Source organism: Ricinus communis, chromosome 4, assembly GCF_019578655.1.
Source record: "Ricinus communis isolate WT05 ecotype wild-type chromosome 4, ASM1957865v1, whole genome shotgun sequence".
NCBI lineage: Eukaryota > Viridiplantae > Streptophyta > Magnoliopsida > Malpighiales > Euphorbiaceae > Ricinus > Ricinus communis.
This window is the reverse complement of record NC_063259.1, coordinates 29,193,683-29,204,856: the sequence shown is the minus strand read 5'-3', so window position 1 is coordinate 29,204,856 and position 11,174 is coordinate 29,193,683. Positions and strand designations below refer to the sequence as shown.

The 11,174-nt window shown below is 34.4% G+C and overlaps 2 protein-coding genes across 2 annotated transcripts; both read right to left on the bottom strand.

Moving 5' to 3' along the window:
- Positions 1-361: 361 nt before the first annotated feature.
- Positions 362-3,532, bottom strand: LOC8266067 (BAG family molecular chaperone regulator 7). Its single transcript, XM_002510900.4, has 3 exons — positions 2,722-3,532; positions 2,348-2,638; positions 362-769 (listed from the first exon to the last, which is right to left on the bottom strand). Exons 1-3 carry the CDS (start codon positions 3,346-3,348, stop codon positions 551-553), a joined length of 1,137 nt encoding a protein of 378 aa, XP_002510946.1. The 5' UTR covers positions 3,349-3,532; the 3' UTR covers positions 362-550.
- A 3,302-nt stretch (positions 3,533-6,834) lies between these two features.
- Positions 6,835-10,016, bottom strand: LOC8266069. The gene is made up of 4 exons (XM_015723890.3): positions 8,966-10,016; positions 8,746-8,860; positions 8,221-8,279; positions 6,835-7,786 (listed from the first exon to the last, which is right to left on the bottom strand). The coding sequence occupies exons 1-4, from the start codon at positions 9,047-9,049 to the stop codon at positions 7,622-7,624; spliced, it is 423 nt and encodes a 140-aa protein (XP_015579376.1). The 5' UTR covers positions 9,050-10,016; the 3' UTR covers positions 6,835-7,621.
- Positions 10,017-11,174: the final 1,158 nt, after the last annotated feature.

The window sequence follows — 11,174 nt, the reverse complement described above, 5'->3', positions numbered from 1 at the left end:
TCCATTTTCTTTTCTTTTACTTACAACTATGGATTTATAATATAAAAAGAAATACACAAAATCATATCTTTTACATCTGGAAAATCGCTGACGTTTAGGCCGCATTTTTATGTCACGTTACCGAGGGCAGGGCATGGTTTCAAGAAACTACGCCGTCTGGGGGCTTTACCGGGACTCCCTAGTCTGAGCACCGGCCCATTCAAATTTAGGAAATATATAGAAATGTTCCACTTCTACCTCTCTATAGCGTATAACTCGCTCCTAATAAATTGAGATTTTCATCTCTGCACTCCAATGTTGACTAAACAAAATGTATGATGCATGAACAGCAAAAGCTAAACTTTTCAGGTGATCAGCCAAATAAACAAGCTCTGTCGTGAGCATATTCAAGTGGAACAGTAGTACTAAGTAGTTAAACACACAGCAGCAAGCTAGCACATCCTCATTGAACACAGAAAACACAAGGTCGAAAAGAGCACAATAATCTACTCATGAAAGGAAAGCAACAGGTTAACTATTTCAAGCCTGTTGCATATTTTACTAGCATGCCTCAAAAAGTGCTCTCCAGATTCTCTTCTTCTTCAAGCATTTGCACAACCTGAGCTACACCTTCCGCTATTTCTTTCTGAATGACCCCATCAGGCATATCAAATGTCCGTCTTCTCATTGAAAGTGATTTCCCTGGAGGCTGAGGGTCCACCACGTCAAGCATTGCCTCCAGCTCATCCACCATTGACCTTTTTGCAGCTCGCACCATCAGATCAGCTCCCTGACAATGAAAAATGTCAGAACCCATTGAAGAAGCAAATAAATGGTGCTGAAATCTAATGACAAACTCAGAGGCATACAGAGACATAAGGTATAAGATGGCTTATATTACTTAATGGGATTACAAAGTTGCCATTACAGTAAGAACAAACCATTATAAGAAGATTTCGAAGAGAGCACCAGCTTTATATGCATGGTGCAACACCCCAGAAATTAGACTCTATGCTGTGCCTAATCAATACAAATAAAAGAGAGAAAGAGAGAGTGAAAGAGAAAGCCGACACAATTTGTACCAAAAAAGAAAAATCTTCCTCATCTCTGCTCTAAGCCATCACAAGAAAGCATTTCATCATCTTTAGCTAAGCAGATCTTCTATTAGAACCATGGAAACAAGTAGAGGTTGTATTGTTAACAGTTGAGAGCCACCAGATAATACTGGGGGTTAGGAATAATGCATATTCAGTTCGTAAACACTTTAACATCCTACAAGGAAGAAAACTCAAGGTGAATAACCATCTTGCTCAAACTAGTGCCGTACTTTGAGGCTCGTATGAAGAAAAGTGATATCAAAAGCGATTTAAAAACGTGTAAATTGGAGCATTACAAACCATTACCAGTTTATTATTTTACGTGTTATCACCTTGAGAAAAGAGAGCGATTTAGACTGACTGTATTGCCCATATTACTTGGAGCCGAAGGATGTTTTCTAGTCCAGACCCAAAGCAGTTACAGCATCCTTCTGATGTCAGTATACATATTGCCACCACCTTAACAAGTTACTTTCCATTTGAGCTATACAAATCTATCCACTAAGTGGACCTTTTTATTTTAAAAAAGGTATATAAGATTTCGAACCAAGTAACTGCCATAACCCAAAAGATACATTAGCTACTCAAGATAAAGCAAAAATGGAAAATATCTCTAATTATACAGTCATAGAACTTGAAGAGGCATCCCACTTATACTGCAGTATCATTACCATCTATCACATCGAAAGCTGAGTGTCAAACTAAGAGTGTAGTGAACCATACTAGATTTATCCTTAAACTTTACTAGCCTGACACATTTAGAAGCTTTACAGGCAAGGCCCAAATTAGATTACATCATAAATAAATGTGCAAATGAAATTACAGATGGAGAATTTGAAAAATCATAAAAAAACAGGTAAAGTTCATTTACTTGCAAGGCCGAAAAGTGACTCCACAATAAAAATGAAAAGACAAGGTATTACAATCAATGCATGAAAAACTTGTTTCTCCAAGCACAACAAAATGCATTTGGACTGGGATATCTAAAACAGAAGTATTTGGATTTAATCATTTAGTTGGGATGATATCTAAACAAAGATGTTGGCATGTTAATAGAAGTGTTTAACAAGATTTTTCAAATATCTTCGAGATTTGAGAGCTTATCAGTTTATGTAGGAATCTCAGAGTCAGGATAAAATAACATCCCAATAGCAGTTATGAGCCTAATTTTAATTTAAGAATCTAATATACAACATAAATGTGAATTCAAATTATAAAAGCTTAATTAACATATTCAAGTAAATAATGGAAATGGAAACTGGCAAGGTTACCTCAATGGCATCAACAGTGAGAAGCAAGACAATGATTTTCTCAGAGAACCTCTGACGCTCCTCTGCATCACGAGCAATTTGTCTCCGGTAGGAGAAATTATGAAACAAAGCTCTAATCTCTTTTAACTTGGCCTTAGCAATGGCCAACTCTCTAAGCGCACGAAGAGCCTTTGATCTACGCAATAAATAAGTCCTAAAACTCATCTGTATCAACAATGCCGCATCTTCCGGATCCAATTCCTTCTTCTTTCCCTTATTAGCCCTCACAACCCCAGCTCTCTTCGCGAATGCCTAGAAGAAGAAAAAAAAAACTTGAATCTTGAAAATGATCGTTATAAAAACACTTAAAAAGATGTAATTAATTATGATAATACCTGTCTAAGAACAACAGCACCATGATCACTGTCTTCTTCTTTAATCTCAACAACACGGACACCACCATGCTTCTTCCTTTTATCTTTTTTCTCTTTCTTTTCTGATCCGCTAGACTCACCTGTAGAAGCTTCAAAAGTGTACTTTCGCGTGATTGGCTGATCCTCTTCTTTTCCCTTAATCTCAGCAATCCACTTGTACTTCTTATCTTCTTGATGTTTCTTTCCTTCTTTGATCTCGCTAGTCCACTTGTACTTCCTCTCTACTGGTCCCTTAATCTCGGCCGTCCACGTGTACTTCCTATCCCCTCCGTTGATCTTCTTCGAGGTGAGCAGCTTATCGAACCTCGACTCAAGAGCGCTAACTCGGTCACATAAGGTCTGTATATACAGCTCAGTCCCGGCCCGTTGCTTGATCCTCTTGTAGGAGCAAAATGAGGGTGTTTTTTCCACTTGGATCAGATCGAAGAGTTCAGAAGGGTACGAGTTGGGTTTAAGGAGATCAAGAGCGAAACCGAGATCGTGAAATTCCTCTTCTACTGTAAATGAGGGAAAAGCTGGAGTCTTTGGAGTGAAAAAAGATGGATAGTAGAAGGGATCAAAGATTTCAATTCTCCTGAATCGGCTCATGGTGAATAAAGAGAGAGTGAGTCGGATTAGAGCTAATTGGAACGCGTTAGGGTAATTTTGTTCAATTAGAGATAATGGAGAAGGTGATAAGGGTTCATTGAAAATAAAGAAGCTAAAAGTGAGCAACAAGACAAGTGTGTGAGCAGAACGAGGAATCTCAGAGTCAAAAGGTGGGTGGTGAGGGTAAAATAGGAAATGAAGGTCGCTAAACCAGCTGCGAATTACAGGATTGGGCTAGAATGGATATGGAGTTGGTAAAGAGAGGGAGATTTTCGCCGCATTTTTTAAAGGGTTAAATACAGAAAAGGACATGTCGTTGTTAAACAATTACGGAGACATGAGAATCTGATAGTGCGATTACATCATGGGGGCATCAAACTGTGGGTTCTGACTCTGACCCCACGTGATTAATGGTCATCATTTCTCAGTTAATTTGGGCCGGGCTTACTTTTCCTTTTCCATTTAGCTTTCGGTCCTTCCCTTTTCTGTTCTTCAAGTTTTCATGGGCTGATGGATTAGATTCATGGATATGGTAGATGTTCTTCTCTTATTTGTTTGAAGTATTTTAAAGGATAAATAATAAAAATGTTAATTTCTTAAAAATTAAGTTTATAATATTTTTTTATTATTTTATTTTTACTGTATTAAAATATCAAAAATAATAATATATTCTTTAATTTTTTTTAAATTACGGATTTTTTATTTTTTTAAATTATTTTTTGATGAAACAACTACATCCCAAATTTGAAAAATTTTAAAACATATTATCTTTTAGAAAAACAATATTTTTAAAAAAAAAATTCATGCAATAAAAATTATATTTTTATTGATTTTATAAATTTTCTATTTTGAATGACACTTTTTTTTCCAAAAGAATTTAAGAGTGCTTTGGTTGTGAACATTAAAAAAAAAGGAATGAAAATGAAAAACAGTGATTTTTATTAGTGTTTAGTTAGTTAAAAGTTATGTCAAAATCAAAATAATATTTTTCATCAAATGGAAATCTGAATAAAATTAATTATAAATAATTAAATAAGTGAAATAATATACTGTTGATAATATTTGAAGTATTATTATATATAAATATAAATAACATTAATGACAAATACAACTTGACTGTCAATCTGTACCGAATTGAACAACATATAACAGATAACCAATATCTATTCCTATTATGTTTTCATTGGAAGACCTTAAACCAAATGGGTCCTTAAAAAGTAATAAATGTGGTTTTATAAATTAAATTGTAGCAATGAAAGAAGGCCATAACAAATTGATGCTACAAAGTTACGGTACTAATAAATTCAGGGACTACATATCTATATTTATATTTTCCATTTTCTTAATCGTCCAACGCATGAAAATTTAGAAAATATTTTCCAGCAAGCAAACTGGAGCCTAAAGTTGTTAGGAAAATCTTTGCAGTCTGCAGCAATCAAAGAAGGGAAGTAACAACTAATGCTAGAAAGTTATACACCCAATAGAGAGTCTACTTGCAAATGCAGTACTCACCAAGTCTTTACCATTTCAAATATGAGAAATATAATTTAATTTTGCAACCTTGCTTGGACATGCATAAAAACCATATCAAATTTATATATATATATATATATATATATATCAATGTATTTATTTGGTCTATGTGTACCTTGATCAATCTAAATTACAGTATTATCATAAACCACCACACAACCTGAGTATGAAATTTATAAACTGATAAGGAAGAACAACAGAATGGTTCACTTGCAAAATCACCCAAACTTCTAATTAAGTAGGAGTATAACACATTCTTTTTCCTGAAGAAAAACATTCACATAAATTTACCATTACAAAACCCATCAAAGCCATACCAATCATCAAACTCCCAAACATCCGCCACCCAACCGCAACACCAACTGATCTTTTCTCTTCTTTCTTCGCTTCACTCATCTCTTCCACCCTAACTTCCTCCTCATTATTCTCTTCTGCAGAACCTTCAACCGCATTTTCCGTCTCCTCAAAACCACACGAACCCCCTCCGAAAGTAGCTTCCCCATCATCATTGAGACAAGACTCAGTGCAAGAACATGTCGAAACCGTCTCTACATTGTGCTCATGCATCGTCGTCGTTTTGTAGTCATGCCAGTCGCGGACAATGCTTTCAAGCTCAGAAAGTCTCTTGCTAATGTGCTGCAAGTGGTGTGGCTTTTCAGGACTCGAAGTTATTTCTGCCGACAAAAGAGTTTTCAAGAATTCCAATCTTTGTTCGATATCTTGAGAGTGCAGATTATGGTCAAGAGGATTAAGAGAAAAGACATCTTTCAAAAACGATTCCAGTTCTTGCAGTTTTTTCTGCAAGACAGAGTATCTCTTTGTCATTGCTTCTCTTCTTCTTTTTTCCCTTTGCACAGTGCAGTTATTACTTGATTTGGTGAACTAAGGGAAGAAAAGAAAACAGTTATTATACGTGGTTTTGGACGTGGCGGTTGGGTTTAAGCCTTCATGCCGCCTCCACATTGAGCCTAATGGGCTTTGAGTCTAGTTCTCCAAACCCAGCCATTAAAATATTCAATGGGCCTCTAATATCTTATAAGTCTCGAGAATTTCTTGCATCTAATTCAGTTGCCTTGTTTCGTCTTTATGGCAAGTCCTAATATCGCAGCACTATATATAGATTCCTAAAGTCACAGATCCTTGAGAAGATTCATATGCAATTAATTAAGTTCTTTATTTAATCTTTGTTCGTACAAACTGCGCTGCTAAGCATGCAAACTTGTCTCTTCCAATGACGGCAATCTGGGTGCATCCCTAAGTAGAAAATTTAGGCATGTCTAGAGCAGATTAAGGGATGGTAATTTACCGCTGCTCATGCATGTTTCTGAAGTCCAAAAATCTCAAAATCTTGTTTGTCACTATGTAAGTGTTGTTATTGAAAGATTTCTTGGGGATTTGAGCTACGAGTCATCTGACCTTAACTGTTCACTTTTTTTAATCGTATACTAGTTCCCCTTTTTTCTTGATGTTTGTAACAGGAAGTATGGACACTGCCAATTAAATTTTCAAGGGGGACATCTATTGTTGAAATGCTAACACATTCCTTTTTTCTTGGTCTCCTAAAAATAACCCTACATTCCACAACCTCATCACCTTTGAATCTGTAGCATCCATTGCTCTGTTGAAAATAAGGGAAAGTGACTAGAACCTAACTAGCTGGGTAGAGAGGACCACCAAAACTACAAAAAGAAAAACTTTTCTATACCTTTTAATGAAAATACTGTCCTAGTGTTAAATGATAGATAAATGGCTTATTGGAAGATAGGTACATATATGCTCAAAGAGAAAACCTTTTCATGTCTTCAAAATGAGATCTAATTGTTCAACTGATGACTCATAAATGAGTTTTGAATTTGGATTGTATTAATAATAGTAAGAAATGTGATACTCAGTTAAAAAAATCTTACAATACTTCTGTAGAGTGAACTAGAGTTCATCATAATTATTGTTTTTTTTAATAATTTTTTTATAATAATTCAAGTAATTTGAAAATTGTTTTTGATCTAAAACTGATTGACAAAATAATTTTAATGAGTTTAGTAATTATAATGAATTTCAATGTTTAATTTTAAATTTTATCAAAGAGCACCATAGTTATTTATGAAGCTGAAGAGTTTATTTTGTTTTTGCTTTTCCTTTCAAAACTGTACATTCGATGCAGCACTAGTGATCAATGGTTATGCATTAGTCGCGAAATAATTGTGATATTGGATTTAGCGACGAGCAATGTCATGAATCCTAGAAAGAAGCTCTTATCCGCTTATTTTGGGAAATTGAAAGCAACAATTGATACACGAACATAATAGAAAAGAAAAAAAAAAAAAAAGAGAAAAGAGAAAATATAGGACTGGGACCAATATTCATCATCACCCTACAATTGTACGATCAAGATCTATGAGAAGTAGTACTCTAGTTATTTATTTATGCGAAACCAAACAATAATTCCGATTCCTATGTACCAAAACAAACTGTAATCATTCCCTACAACAGGTAGTCTTCAATCAAACTGAAACTCAACTGGAGATGCAAACTTATCTACGTACTGTTGGAAAATGAAATAAAGTTTGATTCATCTTATTAGGAAACTTGAATTGACCACAAAATGATTCGTATTTCAGGATGAGTTTTGAGTTGTAATAGTAGATTTCACTTTTGTTCCTTCGACTCAACGTTAATTAAGAACCATTAATTTTTCCATGAGGCATCATTATACATCTAAGTAACTGGCTATTACAAGCAGCTAATATTTCTCTAAGACTTTTCTATTGTGGATTGGCGGTGTTCGATGTGGTGGGTCATAATCTATCACCTCAGCATCTTCTTCTACTTTGTTCTTGTTGGCGTTCTTATAATTGGAGTTCTCAAATCTTACTACTGATAATCCTCTTCTTCTTCTTCTTGATCCCTACATTAAAGCAACACGTAATTTAATTTCCTGTTCCATATATCCCTTCTTAATTATTCTCTCTCAATCAAATACTTTTGATTAATGTAAGAGGTTTTCATTTATACACTTCAATGACATATATTTATTATCTTTAAATAATTGAATTTAAAATCAAATATGAAATATTCATATATTATACTATATATTACTTATATATTCATTACCTTTTAATTGACTAGATTCATTCCCTAAATGCTTAGGCTTTTAAACTCATCATTTGCCTAAGAAAGATGACTGTCATTTCATTTCAATTTTTTGATTCCATGCAGAAATGAAAATCTAGTGTAGAGTTCTGATCTTTCATTCTGGAGAACTATAATTGAACAACACCTATTTTAACTGATCTGATATGTCCAATCAAAACCACAGCACAGCACATGTTAATTAATTACCTCTATATGGGTTGCCTTTAGTGGTACCACGAGGGAAGAAGATTTAAATATCTCAACTCCTGCATGTTCAATTCCTATCAGTAACATTCTTGATAATACTGTATGATACTAACAATGATGAGACAAAAAAATTAACAAGAAAACAAGAACAATTAATTGTACATGAATTAACTTTTGGGTACAAAACTGGGCAAACAAGGGAATATAAATATATGTCGAAAATGCGAAATATGTAGCCAACTATAAGGCTCTCAATATACACTATTTCTTAAAAATTAAGGTTCTTAATTTAATAAAAACTACAGTAAACAGTGTACTTTAAGCTCAAATGATGAACATATATATATCAAAGGAGAGAAAAAGAAAAAGAAGAAAAGAAAGGCAGAGAAAAGAGAGTTTAGTTGTGAGAAGGAGTGCGCATTCGTGGCATTGAATAATCTGAGTCAAACCCAGGATGTTTTTGATCGCGATCTTTGCCAGGAATATGCCGAGAAACCGAAACAAGAGGCTTGATGGGAACTTGACCTGAACTTTGGCTAATACTAATATCTTTTGAGTTAAACATGTTGGGTTGAACTGGAGTCGTCACAGCTCTATCGATCATCCCTTGCACTGAGTCGATCTTCTGCTTCCCTCCGACCTGCAAATTAATTAATTAAGGACCCAAAATACTGAGAAAGGAATGTAACGAGAGAGAGGAATTATAGTGATATGGAAAATAGCTAGCTAGGTAGGGCATACCAACCTTAACAAATACAAAATGGCGAGCAAGACATGCATGCATGGAAAGGCACAAGAGGACGAAGAGAAATGAGGGAAAGAATGACATGATTGGATACAAGACTCTTTATTTATGGATCGGAAAGGTGAAAAGATAAGGAGAAGTTAGGGATAGTAGTGTAGAGAGGATTCTTCCCAAAAATTATTAATTTGTAGCAGAAGGGTTTCTGTAAAAAGACAAAAAAGAGAACATGCAAAATGTGATATATCGAATGATGATGAGTCTAATTGAAAGGTATTGGTTGGCCCTCTTGTTCCCTTTTTGAACTATAATCTCTTATTTGCAAGCTGGGAAGTGGGAGCCTCAAAACAGATAACTCTCCTTATACCCTAACAGAGAGAATAAAAGAGAAGAGAGCAACTTAAAGCATTGCTTTACGTTGTTTTTTATAAGTGCGTTGAGATGGGAAAACTCCAGCTTTAGTTAATTCTTAATTCAAAATCCTTAATCCTTAATTCAGAACTCCAGCTTCGAGGTTTAACTAATTAGGACAGCTTAGAATTCTTTCTGCCTGTGATCAAGGATACTAAATAAATTAAGAATATTAATCTTTTATATCCAATCTTGACACATATGAATTAGCTACAATAAATAATAGAACTATTAGTATTTTATTAGTAAAGTGTAAAAACGTTAAAATATATATTATTTATTTAAAAGTTAATAGGCGTATAATTCTCTTTTCAAATTAAGAAAAAAATAACACTAATTAAAGAAGATATACATTTAGGCAGGCATCACTTTAAAACATCGAGTCAAAGTTATTGAAAAGGTTGAATTAATAAATCAAATACTTAACTAACTAATCTGCAGAGGGAAAACATCCAAGGGGGAGACTAATAAAAAAGTTGACTGTAATAAAAAAAATAATAATAATTAAAAAAGAAAGAAAGAAAGAAGTGAAAGAGAAATGTAGGAATAGAAGCCGATTTGTTTATAGTTATGGAGGGTTCCAATTTTTGTCGTCTGATTTCATGCTCGTGGTGCTCCGTGCTTGTTGCTCTTCCCCACAAAGTTAATTTTAATACAAGAAACTACCTTACTGTACTACTATTGTTAGTATTGTAAGTTTAGGATTTTGCAAGGGTAGAATAGTAACCGTGTTAGTAATAGACTTGGATTGACATGCAAAAACACACAGACAAGGTTTGAAATTAACCTCAGAAATTAAGCTTTTATGCCGGTTGTTGCCTGCTACAGAAGAAGATAACATTCTAGCTTAGGTCGAGACGTTAACATAAGAAGACAAGCCTCTCTATGATGAAATCTAAATTATAAGAGTTACTCGGTATATATTATTTCAAGAAAAAAGACGCAGGAAGAGTAGGATTTAGAAAGAAAAGAAAACAATATTTTTCTTTTGGAGAGAAAAGAAAAGGGAAAGTGGCAGAAGCTGTAACATTGAGGAGGGGGAGACGTTAACCCAGTGCCATTGACGGCATGGAATTACAGCACGGCAAGAAAACCTCGGCATGCGGGCTGTCAGTAACGTGTTTTTCAAATGCCCAGCATTCTTGGTCGCCGCGGCGCCGCTGTTTGCGGCCAATTCACGTTCGCAATTTCACATGAATGCAATTTATTACTGTCTTCCTATAGAATGATTGACAGGAGTGTATACAAGTATGAATGCGACCACATTTTGCAATTGTACTAAGGTATTTCAAACAGTTTCACCCAAAATTTCTTCTCTAACAAAATTGATATCAATTAATTTACTTTTTTTAAAGCTTTAATGCATTCATCGATCAAATCGACTTCTGAACCATCAAAAAAAGTTTGAATATTTTTGTTTGATAGATAAAGAATTTTCTCATTTTCATATGATAAAATTCCTTGTATAAACAAGTAAAAATACCTTTTGTAGATGCTTAGAGGTCTATGGGCAGTTTAGATGGAATGGCGGATGAGGTGAAGATGTCTTTAACTTATACCATTACTAAATAGAGTACAGCAATGATAGAGATAGATCAACACGTGTAAGGAGAAAGAAGCATTGTGTAAAGACAGATGTACACGTAGCAACAACCATTAGAGAGATAAACCAAGTGACTAACAAGCCATGAGTGATGGCGAATAGTAAAATTGAGCAGTAGTAGTGAGATAGTGCCGCAGAAGAATTGTGATTTAGTTTAGAGAGAAAATCAGAGTGAAATTTAATATTACAAATAACGCA

Excerpts from the sequence above, each read along its gene's own strand:
- LOC8266067 (XM_002510900.4), bottom strand. The coding sequence starts at position 3,348 with ATGAGCCGATTCAGGAGAATTGAAATCTTTGATCCCTTCTACTATCCA. Across the intron at positions 2,639-2,721 it reads GTGCTGTTGTTCTTAGACAG|GCATTCGCGAAGAGAGCTGG; the intron begins GTATTATCATAA and ends TTCTTCTTCTAG. Across the intron at positions 770-2,347 it reads TCACTGTTGATGCCATTGAG|GGAGCTGATCTGATGGTGCG; the intron begins GTAACCTTGCCA and ends TTTCATTGTCAG.
- LOC8266069 (XM_015723890.3), bottom strand. The coding sequence starts at position 9,049 with ATGTCATTCTTTCCCTCATTTCTCTTCGTCCTCTTGTGCCTTTCCATG. Across the intron at positions 8,861-8,965 it reads GCCATTTTGTATTTGTTAAG|GTCGGAGGGAAGCAGAAGAT; the intron begins GTTGGTATGCCC and ends ATTAATTTGCAG. Across the intron at positions 7,787-8,220 it reads TAAAGGCAACCCATATAGAG|GGATCAAGAAGAAGAAGAAG; the intron begins GTAATTAATTAA and ends GCTTTAATGTAG.